This window comes from Bombina bombina, chromosome 4 (genome assembly GCF_027579735.1).
Source record: "Bombina bombina isolate aBomBom1 chromosome 4, aBomBom1.pri, whole genome shotgun sequence".
In the NCBI taxonomy this organism is placed as follows: domain Eukaryota; kingdom Metazoa; phylum Chordata; class Amphibia; order Anura; family Bombinatoridae; genus Bombina; species Bombina bombina.
Genome location: NC_069502.1, coordinates 447,043,256 through 447,063,389, shown reverse-complemented (window position 1 = coordinate 447,063,389; position 20,134 = coordinate 447,043,256). Strand labels below are relative to the sequence as shown.

The window sequence follows — 20,134 nt, the reverse complement described above, 5'->3', positions numbered from 1 at the left end:
AAAGCTTATTTACATTCTGGTTATATTCTCAGGCTTGCCATTTCTATGGCTGATGTTGCGGCTGCATCAACTTTTTGGTTGGATAGCTTAGCACAACAGGAAGCAGATCCTGATTTGTCTAGCATTGTTCGTTTGCTTCAACATGCTAATCATTTTATCTGTGATGCTATTTTTTATATAATCAAGATTGATGTTAAATCTATGTCTTTAGCTATTTTAACTAGAAGATCTTTATGGCTTAAATCAAGGAATGCTGATATGGTATCTAAATCTAGATTACTATCTCTATCTTTCCAGGGTAAAAATGTATTTGGTTCTCCGTTGGATTCTATTATTTCCACTATCACTGGGGGGAAGCGTGTTTTTTTGCCCCAAGATAAAAAATCTAAGGGCAAATCTAAAGCTTCTAATCGTTTTCGTTCCTTTCGTCAGGATAGAGAACAGAAAACCACTGCTCCTTCCCCTAAGAACTCTGGTTCCAATTGGAAGCCATCTTCAAGTTGGAATAAATCCAAGCCTTATAAAAAAACCAAAGCCAGCCCCCAAGACTGCATGAAGGTGCGGCCCTCAATCCAGTTCAACTGGTGAGGGGGAAGACTGAAATAATTTAAAAACATTTGGCCAGATTCTGTTCTAAATCAGTGGATTCAGAGCATTGTCTCTCAAGGGTATCGAATAGGTTTCAGAATAAGACCTCCTGTGAAAAGATTCTTTCTCTCTCACATTCCAACAAATCCTGTGAAAGCTCAGGCTTTTCTGAAGTGTATTTCAGACCTGGAGCTTTCAGGGGTAATTATACCAGTTCTGCTTCAGGAACTGGGTCTGGGTTTTTATACAAATCTATTAATTGTCCCAAAGAAAGAAAATTCATTCAGACCAGTTCTGGATCTGAAGTTTTTGAATCGTCTTGTTAAGTTATTAGATTTCAAGATGGTCACTATAAAGACTAGTCATTGCATGTCCACAATAGACTTACAGGACGCTTATCTTCACATTCTGATTCATCCAGATCACTATCGGTTTCTAAAATTCTCTTTTCTAGACAAGCATTACCAATTTGTTGCTCTTCCATTTGGCCTAGCGACAGCTCCAAGAATCTTTTTGAAGGTTCTCAGTGCCCTTCCATCTGTAATCAGAGAACAGGGTATTGCGGTGTTTCCTTATTTGGACGATTTTTTTTGGTACTGGCTCAATCTTTTCATTTAGCAGAATCTCACACAAATCAACTTGTGTTGTTTCTTCAAAGACATGGTTGGAGGATCAATTTACCTAAGAGTTTCTTGATTCCTCAGACTAGGGTCACCTTTTTAGGTTTCCAGATAGATTGTGTCCATCACTCTGTCTTTAACAGACAAGAGACAAATGAAATTGGTTTCAGTATGTCGAAACCTTCAGTTTCGATCATTCCCTTCAGTGGCTATGTGCATGGAAGTTTTAGGTCTCATGACAGCAGAATCGAACGCGATCCCCTTTGCTCATTTTCATATGAGACCTCTGCAGCTTTGCCTGCTGAAACAATGGTGCAGGGATTTTATTCGGATATCACAATTGATATTCTTAAATCCCAGCATTCTACTCTCTCTGACTTGGTGGTTAGACCATAATCGTATTGTTCAAGGGGCCTCTCTTGTTCGTCCTTCCTGAACTGTAGTCTCAACAGATGCAGGTCTTTCAGGTTGGGGAGCTGTCTGGGGGTCTCTGATAGCGCAAGGGGTTTGGAATCCTCTAGAGGCGAGGTTACCAATCAATACCTTAGAACTCTGTGCTATTTTCAGGGCGCTTCAGGCTTTGCCTCTATTAACGAGATAACTTTTCATTCGCTTTCAAACAGACAATATCACAACTGTGGCATATGTCAATCATCAGGGAGGGACTCATAGTCCTTTAGCAATGAAAGAAGTATCACGGATACTTTCTTGGGCGGAATCCAACTCTAATTTCTACGATTCATATCCCAGGTGTAGACAATTGGGAAGCGGATTATCTCAGCCGTCAGACTTTACATCCGGGGGAGTGATCTCTCCATCCAGATGTTTTTTCAGTTTGTACAGATGTGTGGTCTTCCAGAAATAGATCTTATGGCTTCCCAGATACCTTTCCAGGTTCAGGGATTCTCAGTTGGAGATAGTGGATGCGTTAGCCTCTAGTTCTTCTTCCAAGGGGGATCTCCAAGATCTTAATGGAACAATTGCATGTGTTTCTGATAGCACCAGCATGGCTTCACAGGTTTTGGTATGCAGATCTTGTCCGGATGTCCAGTTGTCAACCTTGGCCACTTCTTCTAAGGCCAGACCTTCTGTCTCAAGGGCCGTTTTTTCCATCAGGATCTCAAATAGCTAAATTTGAAGGTATAGAAATTGAACGCTTAGTGCTTAGTCATAGAGGTTTCTCTGACTCAGTGTTTAATACTATGTTGCATGCTCATAAGACTGTTTCAAGGAAGATTTATTATCGGGTTTGTTAAACCTATATTTCATGGTGTTCTTTTCATAAATTCTCTTGGCTTTCTTTTAGAATTCCTAGAATTTTACAGTTTCTTCAGGACGGTTTGGATAAAGGTTTGTCTGCAAGTACTTTGAAGGGACAAATCTCTGCTCTTTCTGTTTTATTTCATAGAAAGATTGCTAAACTTCCTGATTTTCACCGGTTTGTTCAGGCTTTGGTCCATATCAAGCCTGTTATGAAATCTATTTCTCCTCCTTGGAGTCTTAATTTGTTTTTGAATGTTTTGCAGCTTCCTCCTTTTGAGCCTATGCATTCTTTGGATATTAAACTACTTTCTTGGAAAGTATTGTTCCTTTTGGCTATCTCTTCTGCTAGAAGAGTTTCTGAATTGTCTGCTCTCTCTTCTCAGTCTCCTTTTCTGATTTTCCATCAGGATAAAGCTGTTTTGCGGACTTCGTTTAAATTTCTTCCTAAGGTTGTGAATTCTAACAACATTAGTAGGGAAATTGTTGTTCCTTCCTTGTGTCTGAATCCTAAGAATTCTCTTGAGAAATCGTTACACTCTTTGTATGTGGTAAGAGCTTTGAAATACTATGTGGAGGCTACTAAAGATTTCAGGAAGACTTCTAGTCTATTTGTCTTTTCTGGTTCTAGGAAAGGTCAGAAAGCCTCTGTCATTTCTTTGGCATCTTGGTTAAAACTTTTGATTCACAAGGCTTAATTGGTTGCGGGGCAGAGAATTACGGCTCATTCTACTAGATCAGTTGCCACTTCTTGGGCTTTTAAGAATGAAGCTTCAGTTGTTCAGATTTGCAAAGCAGCAATTTGGTCTTCTTTGCATACATTTACTACATTTTACCATTTTTATGTATTTGCGTCTTCTGAAGCAGTCTTTGGTAGAAAAGTTCTTCAGGCAGCTGTCTCAGTTTGATTCTTCTGTTTATATTTTAAGTTTTTTTCTTGAAATTTATAAGAAAAACTTATTTTTTGTTTGGATTTAATTTCTCAGAGGAAATGGCTGTTTTTATTTTATTCCTCCCTCTCTAGTGACTCTTCTGTGTACTTCCACATCTTGGGCATTTTATTACATACTTCACTAGCTCATGGGCTCTTTCCATTTACATGAAAGAAAACATAATTTATGTAAGAACTTACCTGATAAATTCATTTTTTTCATAATGGCATGAGGCCCACCCTCTGCTGAAAGACATCTGAATTTATGCTCTTTCTTGCAAACTTCCGTGCCTGTGTTGCTGTAAACTATTCAGCCTATAAGGAAGGCTCTCATGACTGGTGGAGATGGTAAGACAGTCTAATCAAAAGAGCTTGTTTATTTATTTGGGGTAGAAATTTTATTTAACACTTTATGTGCTATCTTATTTTCTATGTAATCCTTTTACTGTTTTTGCACATTTTTTTTTATTATTTATTTGACAGTGGCTCTTTATTGTTACTGTTTCCCTCTTGAGGGTTTGTCAGTTTTACATTATGCTTTTTCTTCCCTTTTGGGTTTACTATGTGTATGCTTTATACTTATTATTTGCTTTTGTTTATCTCTGATACTTAAGAAATTTGCTTACTGGTCCATTGGCTCATCATCTAGAAAAGACCCTCTGATTTTTTAGCATGCTCCAGTTTGTGTTTCCATTGTAAGGATTCTCAGGTGTGAGTCCCTGCTCAGCTTTGTTCCTTATGTGCTAAGTTTATTTCGAACCCTAAACAAAATGTTACCTCTCTTCAGAATGTGCAAGGGTTTTTACCATACCAAAGTTGCTCCCAGGAGAGTTCATCTGAACTTTCTCCAAAGCTGATTGCATTCACTCTGCTATTAGTGAGGATTTAGCTTTCTTGCCTCCAGCAGGGACTTCCCTTAGGAGCAGCCACTATGTTGTATGATAGTCTTTCTGAGTCTATGGACGTGTCCTTTAATTTCAGGCTTGAGCATTTTCATGCCTTATTGCAGGATGTTTTAATTGCTTTAGTGATTTGTGTTTTCCTTTCCCTTCTTTTTAAGAAAATATTCCTAAAGTAGATGCAGCTATTTTTACTTTGGCCAGGCGTACCACAATTTTTTTGGTGGATAGTTCATTTTTTAAGGATCCTTTAAAAAGGTTTTCATAGGTGATCCTTTTAGCTAGCAGGTTTTATATTTAGACCTGCATTCAGTGTAGCCTGTGTCAACGCTACCACTGCTGTCGACGCGATAATCTCTCAGAACTTGTTTCTGGGGAAATCACTCTGGATGAGATTCAGGATATTATTAAACTGTTGATAACAGCAAACTCATTTACTTGTGATACAGCAGTGCAAATGATTTACATTAACGCTAAGAATGCTGCATAATCTGTTTTAGCTAGGCAAGCTTTGTGGCTTAAGTCTTGGTCTGCAGATATGGTTTATAAGCACAGACTGTTTTCTCTTCACTTCCTGGGTAAATCTCTGTTTGGGGCTTGACTTGATGTTGTTATTGCCACTGTGGGTAAGGGAGCATTTCTGGCCCAGGATAAGAAATCTAAGGGTAAGCTTAGATCTGCAGGGCATTTCCGTATCTTTCAGCAATATAAGGTTCAGAAAGATTACCCTTCTGACCAGAATTCTGGCTACTAATTCTCCTTGTAGGTAAACTCTTGTCCAAAAATCAAATGGTCCAATAAGTCTATCCTAAGACAAAGATGCGGCGCCCATACCAGATTATTCTCTGGTGAGGGGCAGATTGAGTCTCTTTTGGGAGGCTTGGGAGATATTTGTATAAGATCCCTGGGTATTGCAAATAATTTCACAGGGGTATTGAATAAGCATTCATTCAAGGCTTCCTCAGGAAAGATTATTTTTGTCTTGAGTGCCTTGAGATCCTTTAAAGGTCAAAGCCTTTTTGGCTTGTGTGAGAGATCTGCAATTAATGGGATTACTCCAGTTCCAACTTCAGAATTAAACCAGGGTTTTTATTCAAATATCTTATAGTACCAAGTAAAGAGGGTACTTCTTGGACTGTTTTAAATCTCATTATATTGAACAAATTCCTTAAAGTTCCTACTCTCCTTTTTTTAGTGCAGGAGGGTCAGTTTATGTCTACCATAGACAAAAAAAAGATGCTTATTTGCATATACCTATTCACAAGGATAATGTCAGGTTCCTGAGATTTCTTTTCCTGGACAATCATTTTGTGGCTCTCCCTTTTGGCTTGGCTACAGTTCCCAGAGCGTTAATAAAAGTACTGGGAACTCTGTCCGTATTTTATGCGCATGGAATTTCTATAGTTGCTTATTTGGACAATATTCTTTTTCATTTGGCTGTCTCTCATACTCAAATGTTTCTTCAGTTGCTTCAGAGACACAATTGGGAAAATACATCTTCCAAAAAGCTTATTAACTCCTCAGACCTGTGTTTCTTTTCAGGCATTCATAATTGATTCTGTTACAATGTGTTTGTTTCTGACAAGTCAGTGCAGACTGAAGCTGCAACATTTCTGTGCATTTCTGCAGTTGAATCCTTTCCTTTCTGTTGCTCATTACATGGAAGTTGTGGGTCTCATGGTAGCTGCCTTAGATGCAGTACTCTTTGCCATATTTTATCTTTGGGCCCTCCAATTGCAGATGCTGCCTCAAAGGAATGTGGACCACAATGATCTGCCTCTAAAGATTCAGTCCACAGGACAAGACAGTCCTTGACTTCATGGTATATTCACTAATCCTTGGTTCAGAGAGCCTCCTTTCTTTGACCAGTGTAGGTAGTAATCTCTACAGATGCTAGCCTGTTAAGTTAGGGTGCAGTCTGGGGGTCTCGGAGAATGCAGACAGTTTAGCCTTTTCAGAGACCAATAAATATTCTGGAATTCCATATTTGGCCTGACCTCAGACACAAATTATTTCTGAGATTCCAGTTAGACAGCTTTACAGCAATGGCTTATGTCAATCGGGTTAGGAACTTGCAGTTCTTAAGTGATGAGGGAAGTGTTCCACCTGATCAGTTGAGCAGAGTGCCATTGTTGCCGGATTTCTGCCATCCACATTCCGGTTGTGAACATTTGACTTTCACCCAGAGAAATGGTCTCTAAATCGGGAAGTTGGCAAACAAATTTTTAGACATTGGGGTCTACCAGAGAGAGATTTCATGGCTGCTTATTTAAATCACAAACTGCCTCAGTATTGTGCCAGGTCTTGGGACCCTCAGGCAAAACTGATGGATGCCCTACAGGTTTCTTGGTCATTCAACCTGATTTATTTATTTTTCTCCCATTTGTGTTGCTATCCAGAGTGATAGCCAGAATCAAACAAGTACCAACCTCAGCAATTCTGATTGCTCCGGCGTGGGTTCACAGGGTTTGGTTTATGGATCTGGTGCAGATATTCTCGTGCCCGCCTTGGAGGCTTCTTCTAAAAAAAGATCTTCTCTCTCAAGGTCCTTTTTATGGAGATATCAAAACTCTGAATTAAACAACATGTCGATAGAATGTTTAATTCTGGCTCAAAGAGGTTTTTCTAACTAGGTTATTGATATCCTGATTCATTCTAGGAAACCAGTTACCAGGCGTATTTATCATAAGCTCTGGAAAACCTTTTCCATCTTAATATGAGGAGAGTCAACGGCTTCATTTCTTACTTGTGGGAATACAGAACCTGGCCACCAGGAGGAGGCAAAGACACCCCAGCCAAAGGCTTAAATACCTCCCCCACTCCCCTCATCCCCCGTCATTCTTTGCCTTTCGTCACAGTAGGATGGCAGAGAAGTATTGGAAGATTCTGAGTAGTCTGTTATGGAGGGTAGTACTCTTCGGCATGGGACTGGAGTTTTAAGTAGTCTTGTCAGCCTCTCAGTGAGAGCATTGACGAATATTAGGGTCTGGAGTTGCAGGGAGAGTCTTTCTGCGAAACTATCCAGACTCGTATTAACAGCTCCTAAGCAGTCAGTGTTGACTAGTTTCACTGCCTGCTTCTATCACTCAAGTCCATGTCAGGTGCGATGCTACAAGACTGTCAAACTTCAGAGGCTGTGTGTCTGTTCCAGGGCAATGATTCCTGTAAGATCGTTTCATTTTATTTCATATGATAACGCAAGAAGACAGGGTCACAGTGTGACTCCTTTTATCTGTATGAAATCAAGGGTTAATATCTCCGGAAGGGGATTAATGAACAGGGGTGGTTTATACATGATTTGCTTTATTATGTTTTTATGCTGCAACATGTGTGAGATGAGGCTCTAGCAGATGTGGGAACATTCAGGTTTTTCTTTTTTTGTTTTTGGATAACTGCGCAGCCTGTCAGTTTGGCGTGCTTTCCTTCCTGCAGCAGGGGCGGTCCTGCATGGCACTCTGTGTGACCGGGTGTGGCCTCATTAACTTCCTCTTTCCTGACCGTGTGGTTTACAGAAGACAACATGGTTTCTCTGTGGGGCCTGGGTCATAGAAGGTGGCAAGTGCCCCAGCCATTGGGGGTATAAAGGTGCCATTTATATTTTTCTATAGTCCATCTTGAAAGCGCAAGCTATGGAGGACTCTGATACGTTAGATGGTACTTATTCTTTTCCTAAATATAATACCTGTTTTTATTTTGAGGAGGCTACAGTATACCTGCCTGCTCAATTATGTTCCACATGCCTTGATAAGGTACTTATATCTAAGAAACCCAAGATGTTTAGTACCACTGAGCCATCCACCGATGAGGGGTTTCCGTCTCGAGAAGTGTGTTCCCTGCAATCATCTGCCACTACACATGCAGCTCCCCATTGCACTACTAATCCTCCTTTGGGAGGGACCCTCTTGCCACCAGACTTTACTGAACAGTTGCAAACGGCAGTGTCTGCGGCCTTCAGTGCTTTTCCTCTCCCAGCTAAGTGCAAGCGAAAGGTTAAATACTGCTATCCTTCCCAGGGGTCATCTACCAACTTGCTGGATTTATCTGATACTAGATTATCTGCCGATGAGAGCGCCTCTGATACTTCAGAAGAGTATCTTTCTGGGTCGGATCGGCTGCCTCTAAGCCTCCGGCTGCGGAGGAACCAGACTTTAGATTTAGGATCGAGCACTTACGCTTTCTGTTAAAGGATGTGTTGGCTACGTTAGAGGTTTCCGGAACCTAAGTTGCCCGAGGAACCTTTTATTCCTAAGCTTGATAAGGTTTACGAGTACAGGGTGGGTGCCGCAAACCTTCCTGGTTCCCGTTAAGATGGCAAATATTAAGAATGAATGGAAAAAACTTGGATGCTCTTTTTCCCCTTCCTTTTCCTTTAAGAAATTGTTCCTGGTACCTGACTCCCAATTAGAGTTGTGGGGGTCTGTCCCTAAAGTGAATGGAGCTATCTCCACGCTGGCTTAGCGCACCACTATCCCACTTGAGGATAGTTTATCTTTTAAGAAACCTATGGATAAGAAGATTGAAACTCTGTTGAGAAAGATGTTTCAGCCTGCAGCGGTGGTGGCTGAGGTAGCTGGAGCCGCTACCTATTGGTGTGACTCTCTATCGGAGATGATCGAGGTGGAGACTCCCCTTGATGTAATCCAGGAAAGAATTAAGGCCTTGAGGGTAGCTGATTCTTTTATTTGTAATGCAAACATGCAGAATATTCGCCTGAATGCCAGGACATCAGGTTTTTCTGTCCCAGCCCGTAGAGCTCTTTGGCTGAAGTCTTGGTCTGCTGACATGACTTCAAAATCTATATTGCATTTTCTTCCATTTAAGGGGAAGGTACTTTTTGGTCCAGCACTAGAGTCTGTCATATCCATGGTCACTGGGGGCAAGGGTGCCTTTTTACCGCAGTATAAGAGCAACAAACCTAAAGGACAGGGGACTAATTTTTGTCCCTTTCGATCGGATAAATCCCAACGCCAGCAGATTATCAGATTTCAATCTGATAACTTTACCTTGGTGGCTTACATCAACCATCAGGGGGAAAGAGAAGCTCCCTTGCCATGAGGGAAGTATCTCGGATTCTGGACTGGGTGGAGGCCCACAACTGTTCACTGTCAGCGATCCACATTTCGGGTGTGGACAACTGGGAAGCGGATTTTCTCAGCAGACAATGCTTTCATCCGGGGGAATGATCTCTGCATCCCGAGGTGTTTGCTGAAATTTGCAACAGATGGGGGACGCCGGAGATTGATCTCATGGCGTCCAGACTCAATACCAAACTTCCCAGATACGGGTCGAGGTCCAGGGATCCTCCGGCAGAGCTGATAGATGCCTTAGCAGTTCCCTGGGAATTCAACCTAGTTTAATTTTGTCCTCCGTTACCACTTCTTCCTCGAGTAGTGGCCCGCATCAAGCAGGAGCAAGCCTCAACTATTCTAATTGCTTTGTCGTGGCCGCGAAGGATGTGGTTTGCAGACCTGGTGGGGATGTCGTCATCTCCTCCAGGGAGGTTACCTTGTCGCAGAGATCTGCTGGAAAAATAGTAAATATAGGCAGTACTAAGCAGTGTGTGTTGCTTAAATGTTAAGACATGAGAATCTTCAGCTATTAAAACCCTTCTGTATGTGAAATATAAAAAAAATATATGCCACAGTATATAAATATGTTATTGATACACCAGTGACATAAGTAGGTGTAAGGTTAGTTTTTTTTTTTTTTCTTCGTTCACTGGATAGTGAACAGTATTGTATTTAATTTGTGTGGGGGACTTTTCTGCAAGCTCATGCCCACATAAATAGTTTGAAAAATTACATGCTTGTATTTGAAGTCTCTCTTTCTCTTACAATAGCAAACTGTATAATTTTCCACTTCTTTGATGATGGCATCAAGGTGTCAATAATGCAATTACAAGATTGATTATTGGTGGGTTTGACTTTGATTGACTTTGGTTAAAGCCATTTTTTTTCTTTTTAAATTATTGTAAATATTTGGCTTCCCTTTCATTTTATGTGTGATCATAGTTTTGTGGTGTGGAGATATGGGCTTTGTATAATAAAACAAATGCTAAGGACAAAGGAACCTACTGCTTCTGGTTATTTTGCATTAACGGCCATGTTGGATATTTTTCAGACTTTGAAAATGGAAAATGGTAGAATACATACTAATCAAATTCTGTTATAGTCTAATTTAAAATTCACAGTAATAAAAATAAGATGGATTAAATAGAATACCTTATTTATTTTGGTGTTTTACTTTTGTATTTTAATCCATTATGTAAAAATTTGGTTTGTTCAATATCTTTGTACGGCTGTTGTGCTAAGCAAACACCTAACACATTTATCTTGACTTTCCCTAGTAACACTTGCCAACAAAGAGTGGTCCTTTTTATAAGGGGTTCAAGGCCACCTTCCCAGCTGGACTAATTCTTCTCTGCTTCTGAAATATACTATAGTTTCTAATGTTTTCAACTTCCAAGCTCCAATTGTCTCCCAATTTCTTTCTTAGGCAAGGACAACTATTCTATATACAACCTTTAAGAAACCTAAAACGTTTTATTAGTGCTTAAATGTTGTGCATTTATACAGTTTATATGTAAACCATGCTATATATCGTTTTATATTCTTTACTTATCAAGCAAAGGGGTTAAAACATAGGTAAAGCCCGCTCTTGAGCAGCAAGGTATGTAGTTCATGACAAGTTCCAGCTTCAGAGTGAGACTTTACCTAAGATTTCAGGACCCTTGTAGGTGTTAAATGCATAGTAATCTAAGTTCACTAATATGAATATTTCTGCTCTGTAATTTTGTTTTGGTGTCTAAATGTTAAAGCGGCAAAATGCAAATACCATCATCTTTGAGTCATGTTTGCTACACCATATTCTCATTAGGATACGGATCTATTCACAAAAAACTTAAAGTGCAAATTTTCATACTCATTATTCATACTGGATGTTGCCACTCTTTCTTTTTCAATAATGGACAAGAATTGGCTAGTTGCAAAGATGATGTGTTGATAGTCTCCCAAAATGTGCTTCCATCTACTTACATGACCATGGGTAGATGTGTTTCTGTGTTACAGCAGAATTAGATAACATAGGCTGTATTTCTGAATGTATTGTTTAATATTTATAGATATCTTGTCAAAAAATATAGAGGTAATCTATGAGAATTAAGTGCTGTTGAATATTTTGGGATGCTGGCAAAATGTAGAGATAGTACTAGATCTTTAGATTGTGAGCTTCTCTCTCACTTCTGGGCTCAAATGAAGGGCATTTATTTTATTTGTGTATTGTAAAATATGTAATCTACACTTTTGAAAAGAATGTGCACTTGTATGGTGTGTTAATGGAAGTACTGTATGTAATATACCCTAATGAATGTGATGTACCCTTGTACAGATCAGCATAATGTAATATTCACTAATATTTTAGAGATGCAAGTTAACTTTTTTTTTTTTTTTTACAGTATCTACTGAACCTGATAAAACAACTGGAGTGGAGAAGAAAGTCTCTAACATAACTGACCCTAGACTTCTGCCTGATAGCTGCCTTCAGAAAACAGCAAAGGTAGAATACCATAAATATATCAGTGCCTGTCTGAAGTGAACCTAATTCAAATCTGCTTCTGCTTCTCACATTTATAGGCATGGCCTGTAGAGGTTATTAATAGTATTGTTTATTTATAACATATTGCCAACATATTATGCAGTGCTCTAACATTAAGTATACTGTTATGGAGTACAATAATCAGAATACATTTACATAAACCATTAGAATACAGTTATGGAGTACAATAATCAGAAGACATTTAAATAAATCATAAGGGTAGAGGGCTCTGCCCTTGAGTCACTGTAAGCTGTAAAAAAGCTTTACATAAAATGATAAACAGGACAGGTTGACTAGCGAGCTTACATTCTAAAGGAAGTACATTGGGATGTTAAGGGTGACATCTTAAAGTAAGATGTACGCATCCCTAAACATATATGCTTTTAAGGAACACTTAAAGTTTTTGAGAGTAGAGGAAAGTCTGACTGGGCGAGGCATGGAGTTCCATATTATAGGTGCAGTTCTAGAAGAGTCTTGCAGACGAGAGTGTGAGGGAGTAATAAGAGATGAGTAGAGAAGTAGGTCTTGGGCTGAGTGGATAGGTCAGGTTTTGGGAGTATTTGCAGACAAAGGCAGAAATAAATGAGTGTGCAGTGTTGGTTGAAGGCTTTGTATGTTGGCGTCAATAATTTAAATTTTACTCTTGAGGCTAAGGGAACCCAGTGGATGTGTTGGCAAAGAGGTGCACCAGATGTGCAGCAATATTTAAGGAAAATGAGCATGGCAGAGAAAACAGAATTGCAGTAGTCAAGGTGGTAAATGATGAGGGAGTGGCTAAGAATATTAGTTGTGTCGTGAGTGAGGACAATATTTTTTAAGGTGGAGGCGGTAGGAGTTTGCTAAGCACTTAATGTGGAGAGCAAAAGAAAGTTCTGAGTGAAGTGTGACCACAAGGCAGCAGGCCTGAGGAGTAGAGGTGATGACAGAGTTGTCCACAGTAAGTGGCATTTTGGGAATTGGAGGTGTTGGTAGAGTTGGGAAATAGGAGTTCAGTTTCAAAGAGGGTTAAGCTTTAGGTAGTAAGAAGCCATCCAGGCTGAGATATTAGGTAGGCAGCTGGTGACACGATTTGGGTTTTATTAGCATAAAGATGATACTGAGACCCACAGGACTTGATTAAAGAACCTAGAAATGTTGTGTAGACTGAGAAAAGAAGGGGCCTTGAGGTACCCCAACAGAGAGGGGTAGAGGGGAGGAGGAAGAGCCAGAGCAGGATACACTTGAAGGTACAGTTAGAAAGGGAGTAAGAACACCACCGTAGAGTGGTGTCACAAATACGCAAGTATTAAAGGGTCTTGGGCAGCAGTGCTTGGTCAACAGTGTCAAAGGCTGCAGAGAGAACTAAAAGGATTAGCATTTAATAGTGATCTTTAGACTTGGCTTTAAGCAGATCTTTTGTCACCTTGGTGATGGCAGTTTCGGTAGAGTGTGTGGGTCAGATGGTTAGATGGTTAGATGAGAGAAAGTGTGATTAGAGTTGTATAAATGATCAAGAAGTTTAGTGGCGAGGGGAAGAAGAGAGATTGGGCAATAGTTGCAAGGAGATGCTAGATCAAGTGACACTTTTGTTTTTAAGAATAAGTGTAATTAGAGCATGTTTAAGGGATGATGTAAATGTACCAGTTTAAGGAGAGTTTGAATATGTATGTGGGGATGGGTTTAAGAGTAGGGGAAAGGGAAGGTAGCAGTAGTGAGGGAATATGATCAATAGGGCAGGTGGTAAGATGGAAAGCTAAAAGTAGAGTAGTAACATGAGTGAAAGTGCTGAGTTTTTTTGGGTTGGCTGAGTTTAAAAGTTTGCAGTGATTTGTAAGTAGTGGATATTTTTGTTGTGGTAGGAGGTTATTTTTGAAATGTAAGGAAAAGTCAATTGCTGTGAGAAAAGTGGTAATTGAGAGGGAGGGCACAGGAGGGTATTACAATTTAAAAAAAGACAATTTTGTTGTTGTTGTTGTCTTGCTATCTTTATTTGAAAAAGAAGGCATCTAAGCTTTTTTGTTTTGGTTCAGAACTCTGGACAGTATTTTTTTTTTTGGTGGATGAATTTATCCACCAATCGGCAAGAACAACCCAGGTTGTTCACCAAAAATGGGCCGGCATCTAAACTTACATTCTTGCATTTCAACTAAAGATACCAAGAGAATGAAGAAAATTTGATAATAGGAGTAAATTAGAAAGTTGCTTAAAGGGCCATAATACCCAAATGTTTAAACACTTGAAAGTGATGCAGTATAGCTATAAAAAGCTGACTAGAAAATATCACCTGAACATCTCTATGTAAAAAATAAAGATATTTTACTGCAAAAGTTTCTCAGTAGCCACATCCAATTGTAAAGGACTTCTAAGCATCAAATCAGTATGTCTGTCACAGGACATGGGAAGGAGCAAGCTTACGTGCTATATCATCTTATTTCCCTATTCAGCTTAAGGAAGTTTACAATGAAATCTCATGAGAGTTAAGTGAAATCTCATGAGATCACAGTAAAAGAGTTTGACCTCAGCACTGCTGATGCTGATTGGCTGCTGTTAATTTCTTCATGTATTTTTTTTTTTTTTTACCTGCAGTTGAGTATAACTTTTTACACAGAACTTACTCTGGTGAGCTGAGGAAATTGTGAGGTAAAATATCTTCCTTTTTTACATAGAGATGCTCAGGTGATATTTTCCTGTCAGCTTTTTAAAGTTATACTGCATCAGTTTCAATGATTTAGCGTATGAGTATTATGTCCCTTTAAAATTTCATGCTTTATCCGAATCACAAAAGAAAAAAATTAGGTTCAGTGTTCCTTTAAGATTGTAAGAAATTTATGAAATGCTAGTGCCAAGGTAGCTTTGTTTGGAGAGGTTGAGGGCGGAGTAGGAGAGCAGCATAAATTTGTATTTCAAGAAGTCCTCCAGTGCTGTTCCTCAGTGAGGAAGCATTTTTTGCAAGTAGCATGTCACTTGTGTGCCATGGTTGGGGGTACTTCTGTCGGGTGTGTGCTATGGAGTGGCTGTTTTGTCAGGTAATGCATGCTTGCAAAAAAAATTAAAAACGTGGAAAATTCCATGTGTTAGCCAAAAGTTGTAAAGCTGTATTTTGGAAAAATTAATGAGCTAAGCTGATATTTTCTTGCCGATTTATTAAGCAGCGGATGCTGCTTATTTCATGCGCGCCTTCTGGCTTGCCAGAAACAGGAGTGTGGACCTCAATCATCCTGATCAGATACAATCTGGATGATTGACACCCCCTGCTAGCAGCCGTGAATGTGCAGGGGGCAACATTGCACAAGCATTTCACCAGAAATGCTTGTGGATTGATAAATGCGGACAGCGTTTGCTGTTGGAATTTAGTGATGCCGGATGGATGCAGCGAATCATGTCCGTCCGGCATTTGATCAATTGGCCCCTTTGACTTTAATGGGCTATTCACACACAAACACACACATTTTGAAATTATAGTTTCCTTTTCTTAGATATTACTGTCAATTACTGCATGATTGAGTTTCATTGGCTTCATTCTGGTTATAACTGTATTCTTAAAGGGAAATTAAACCCAATATGTTTATTTTATTATTCATGATTTTTTACAAATGTGTGCTTTATCTGAATTAAAAAAGTTAGGCTTCATGTCTCTTTAATGATAAGTATTTGACACTAATTTTATGTATTTCATTTATATTTCAAATAAATAATGGCTTACCTTTATGTTTACAGGTTGTTTACATAATTGAGAAAAAGCATTCAAGAGCAGCCACTGGCTTCATCAAACCACTGACTGACAAGAGCAGTGATCTTTACAGGACTTGCGCTTTATTTTCTCCAGTGGACCACAGACTTCCACGTGTCTGTGTGCCTCTAGCAGACTGTCCGGAGGATTTTATGGTCCAACCAGATGTTTATGCCAACACATTGTTCATCTGCCGTATCACTGACTGGAGGGAAGACAGCAACTTTGCTCAGGGGTAAGTGACAAAGTTAAACATCACGTTATCTAAATTCTATATTTGAGTGCTGTGAAACTGGCATTACATTGTCGCTAATATTTATGCCATGTTGGCATTTTCATTGGCAGGGATACTGAAAAATGAGTTTACAGTACATCATCTGAAATTTAAACTCACTTAAAGGGATATGAAAGTCTTTTTCATTGCTGTAATAAAAAGCATTAAGCAGTGTCTTATACTTAATATTAATCATTGCCATAGGTGGTATTAATCGTTTTAAATTAATTGTACCTTTTATTTCTTGTTTTAAACTTCATTTGTGCAGTGCCCAAATACTAACTGTCTTAGCCCTACAAGGATGCTGTGGTCTTTGCGTGAAGTCATTTATTGCTTGATATATACAATCTTCCAGAGTAACATAGGCTGGTTTACTACTAAGTGAATAGACTAGATAAACAGGGAGTCAGATTTGCCCATGCTTTGAACAAGAAGAATTCAACCTAAGTTGCCAATATGGCGGATCCCTTAACTAGCTGCAGGCAGGGGCTACACTGAGGATTACCAAGTGCTTTTTTTGCAAGAAAACAAGTAAATTGTTTTCTGTTTTTACTCAATCTGTTTCTTTTTTATGTTTACTTTGATTTAACATATTTTTTTTATTAATGGAGCACTGATTTAATATTCCTTTACTTTAAAAGTGCAGATATTAATATTTTTTTTGTCTTTTGTTTCAATCATATACATGTTGATAGCAATACCAATTGGGGGGGAACTATAACATAAGTAATTTACAGCACATTTGGTTTTTGTTTTAAAATAATTACTAGTCATATGACAGTATATGGTTACCAGTCGTAGAGATGATATGCATGACATTTCACTCCATTTTGAGTTTTCTTCACTAATTAATGTCCACCTAAAAAGTAAAAAAGCCATAAGCAAGTGGATTGTATTCTATAGTTCCTTTGGCTTCTAGTGTTCATGGAATGGTTGAAGAAGACCACACTTCCTGCTTGATTATATTTAGTTAATACAAAATATGGATCAGCCCCCTTTCTAACCTACCTCACTTTTGCCATATCATGAGCTTTTATTAAGTATCAGCCTATTAATTGGAGAGTTATTAGGTGTGAAAAATGTAGATGAAGTCATAAATGTTTCTCTTTTTCAACTGGATCAATAAATAAAAAAAACTGGGTTTCTGATCTACAGGGCTGGAGCAGCAGACGTGTGTGTGTGTGTGTTTCAGTTTGTGTGGAAAGCTATTCTCTCCTGTTTATTGGCTAATGATCCTTCATCTGTTGTGTAATTTATGTGCGTAGTTTGAACTCAAAGTAACATTTTATATTAAACAATCACTGTTAAATGCTTATATACCATTGTATTGGTTACAAAAATGTCTTAGTTGGAAATAAGAACTGCTACAAACACAGAAAACAGACATATTACATTTTGAGTTAATTAACACATGAGGATGTTATTATGCTATGTGAGCCTGATGTAACAGCCTATCTGACGAGACTGTGGTAGAAATGACTTCCAGAATTGTGTTGGACTGATCAGGACTGGTAATAGCTTTATTTGTTCACTAGTGCAGTGGACCAGTTTAGACTTTAATGCCTATTTTGATATTCCAGTTCATTCAGATCATGTGAAGTTTTGAAAACCTTGATGATGGTGGTTTGGGTATGAGGTATTAGCTGCTTTGAGGACCTTCTGCTTCAGGCAAGTCCATAGGAAGAAGCAGTGAATTACACAGTTGCTGCTGCTTCACACCCATGGATGGTCCATACTTTTCTCAAGGGCTTCTCAAGGATGATTGTCCTTTGTGGGATTCAAACTCTTTTTCTATGAGCTTATCTTTTACAAAAAAAAAGAGTATCAAACTACAGAACTTTAGTTCAGTTGTATAAGAGTGAAAAGGTTGATGGTTGACACTTCACTTATGTATCCCTTTGCAAGTTTTACATAAGGCCTCTGTAATGTTCACTGCTTCATTAGTGGAATAGAAATCATGTGGGTCTGTCTTTGAGAGTTTTTCTGAATCAGGGAATCTTGGTGGCAGTCTCGCCAGTCCAGAGAACAAGGAACCTCCTTCAGAGGGCCACAGTGGACATGATTATGGCAGACACTTTGGACGTGGAGGTACTAGAAATCTCAGAGAGCACAGGTAGTGTGGGATCCTTGGAAGGTACAGTTATTCATCAATGTCCATGAGCTCCTTGCAATTTTTTGAGGCTTTTCAGAGCTGGCCCAACCTTAGACTACATACTTTCATTTGATTTCAATAGGACAGTGTCATGGTGGTGGTGTTTATCAATCATCAAGGGGTTTCCTTAGTGTTGGTGGAAGTTTTACACATTTTCTATTGTGGAACACAGTCAGTCTCTGATTTTGGCTATTCACATTCCAGGGAGCAACAATCTTGTCACTTCATCTGGGAGATTGAAGTTCTTCCTACAATCACTGCTGTTCCAGGGCACAGGATCCTCATTTTCTAATTAGTGATTAAACTTAGTGGTTCCGAGGACCGTCAGGCTGGCGTATATTTCTTTCCAATGGCATGGAGAGTCCACAAATCCATTCAATTACTGTTGGAAAATTCACCTCCTCGCCACCAGGAGGAGGCAAAGAACACCCCAGCCAGAGCTTAAAGGGACAGTCAAAAAAACTTTCATGATTTAAATAGGGAATGTAATTTTAAACAACTTTCCAATTTACTTTTATCACCAATTTCTCTTGTTAAGTGTATCCAGTCCACGGATCATCCATTACTTGTGGGATATTCTCCTTCCCAACAGGAAGTTGCAAGAGGATCACCCACAGCAGAGCTGCTACATAGCTCCTCCCCCCACTGCCATATCCAGTCATTCTCTTGCAACTCTCAACTAAAATGGAGGTCGTAAGAGGACTGTGGTGTTTTATACTTAGTTTATTTCTTCAATCAAAAGTTTATTTTTAAATGGTACCGGAGTGTACTGTTTGTCTCAGGCAGTATTTAGAAGAAGAATCTGCCTGCGTTTTCTATGATCTTAGCAGAAGTAACTAAGATCCTTTGCTGTTCTCACATATTCTGAGGAGTGAGGTAACTTCAGAGGGGGAATAGCGTGCAGGTTTTCGTGCAATATGGTATGTGCAGTTAAAATATTTTTCTAGGGATGGAATTTGTTAGAAAATGCTGCTGATACCGAAGTAATGTAAGTAAAGCCTTAAATGCAGTGATAGCGACTGGTATCATGCTTATTAATAGAGATACATACTCTTATAAAAGTGTATTTTAAAACGTTTGCTGGCATGTTTAATCGTTTTTTTACATATGTTTGGTGATAAAACTTATTGGGGCCTAGTTTTTTCCACATGGCTGGCTTGAATTTTGCCTAGAAACAGTTCCCTGAGGCTTCCCACTGTTGTAATATGAGTGGGATGGGCCTATTTTGGCATTTTTTTGCACAGCAAAAATTACAGACACAGACATCCAACTTCTTCCTGCATGATCCAGGACTTCTCTGAAGGGCTCAAAAGGCTTCAAAAGTCGTATTGAGGGAGGTAAAAAGCCACAGTAGAGCTGTGGCAGTTGTTGTGACTGTTTAAAAAACGTTTTTGTCATTTGTTATTCCATTTTTGGTATTAAGGGGTTAATCATCCATTTGCAAGTGGGTGCAATGCTCTGCTAACTGCAAGTGGGTGCAATTACTTATTAAAAATTTGGTTAGTGTAACTGCATTTTTTCACTGTTATAAGATCAGTCTTTATCTATAAAAGAATTATCACCAGAGGGTTCTGTCGAGGGGGAAGTTATGCCGACTAACTCTCCCCACGTGTCAGACCCTTCGCCTCCCGCTCAGGGGACGCACGCTAATATGGCGCCAATTACATCAGGGACGCCCATAGCGATTACCTTGCAGGACATGGCTGCAATCATGAATAATACCCTGTCAGAGGTATTATCTAGATTGCCTGAATTAAGAGGCAAGCGCGATAGCTCTGGGGTTAGGAGAGATACAGAGCGTGCAAATGCTGTTAGAGCCATATCTGATACTGCTTCACAGTATGCAAAACATGAGGACGGAGAGCTTCAGTCTGTGGGTGACATCTCTGACTCGGGGAAACCTGATTCAGAGATTTCTAATTTTAAATTTAAGCTTGAGAACCTCCGTGTATTGCTTGGGGAGGTATTAGCTGCTCTGAATGACTGTAACACAGTTGCAATTCCAGAGAAATTGTGTAGGCTGGATAGATACTATGCGGTGCCGGTGTGTACTGACGTTTTTCCTATACCTAAAAGGCTTACAGAAATTATTAGCAAGGAGTGGGATA

The 20,134-nt window shown here is 39.3% G+C and overlaps 1 protein-coding gene across 1 annotated transcript in view; it reads left to right on the top strand.

The window, feature by feature from the left end:
• DIS3L2 (DIS3 like 3'-5' exoribonuclease 2) overlaps positions 1 to 20,134 on the top strand; it is a 1,626,200-nt gene that overhangs the window by 771,170 nt on the left and 834,896 nt on the right. Inside the window, exons 9-10 of the mRNA XM_053711913.1 lie at positions 11,752 to 11,852; positions 15,588 to 15,835. Coding sequence (XP_053567888.1) covers positions 11,752 to 11,852; positions 15,588 to 15,835 — 349 coding nt within the window. The remainder of the gene's footprint in view (positions 1 to 11,751; positions 11,853 to 15,587; positions 15,836 to 20,134) is intronic.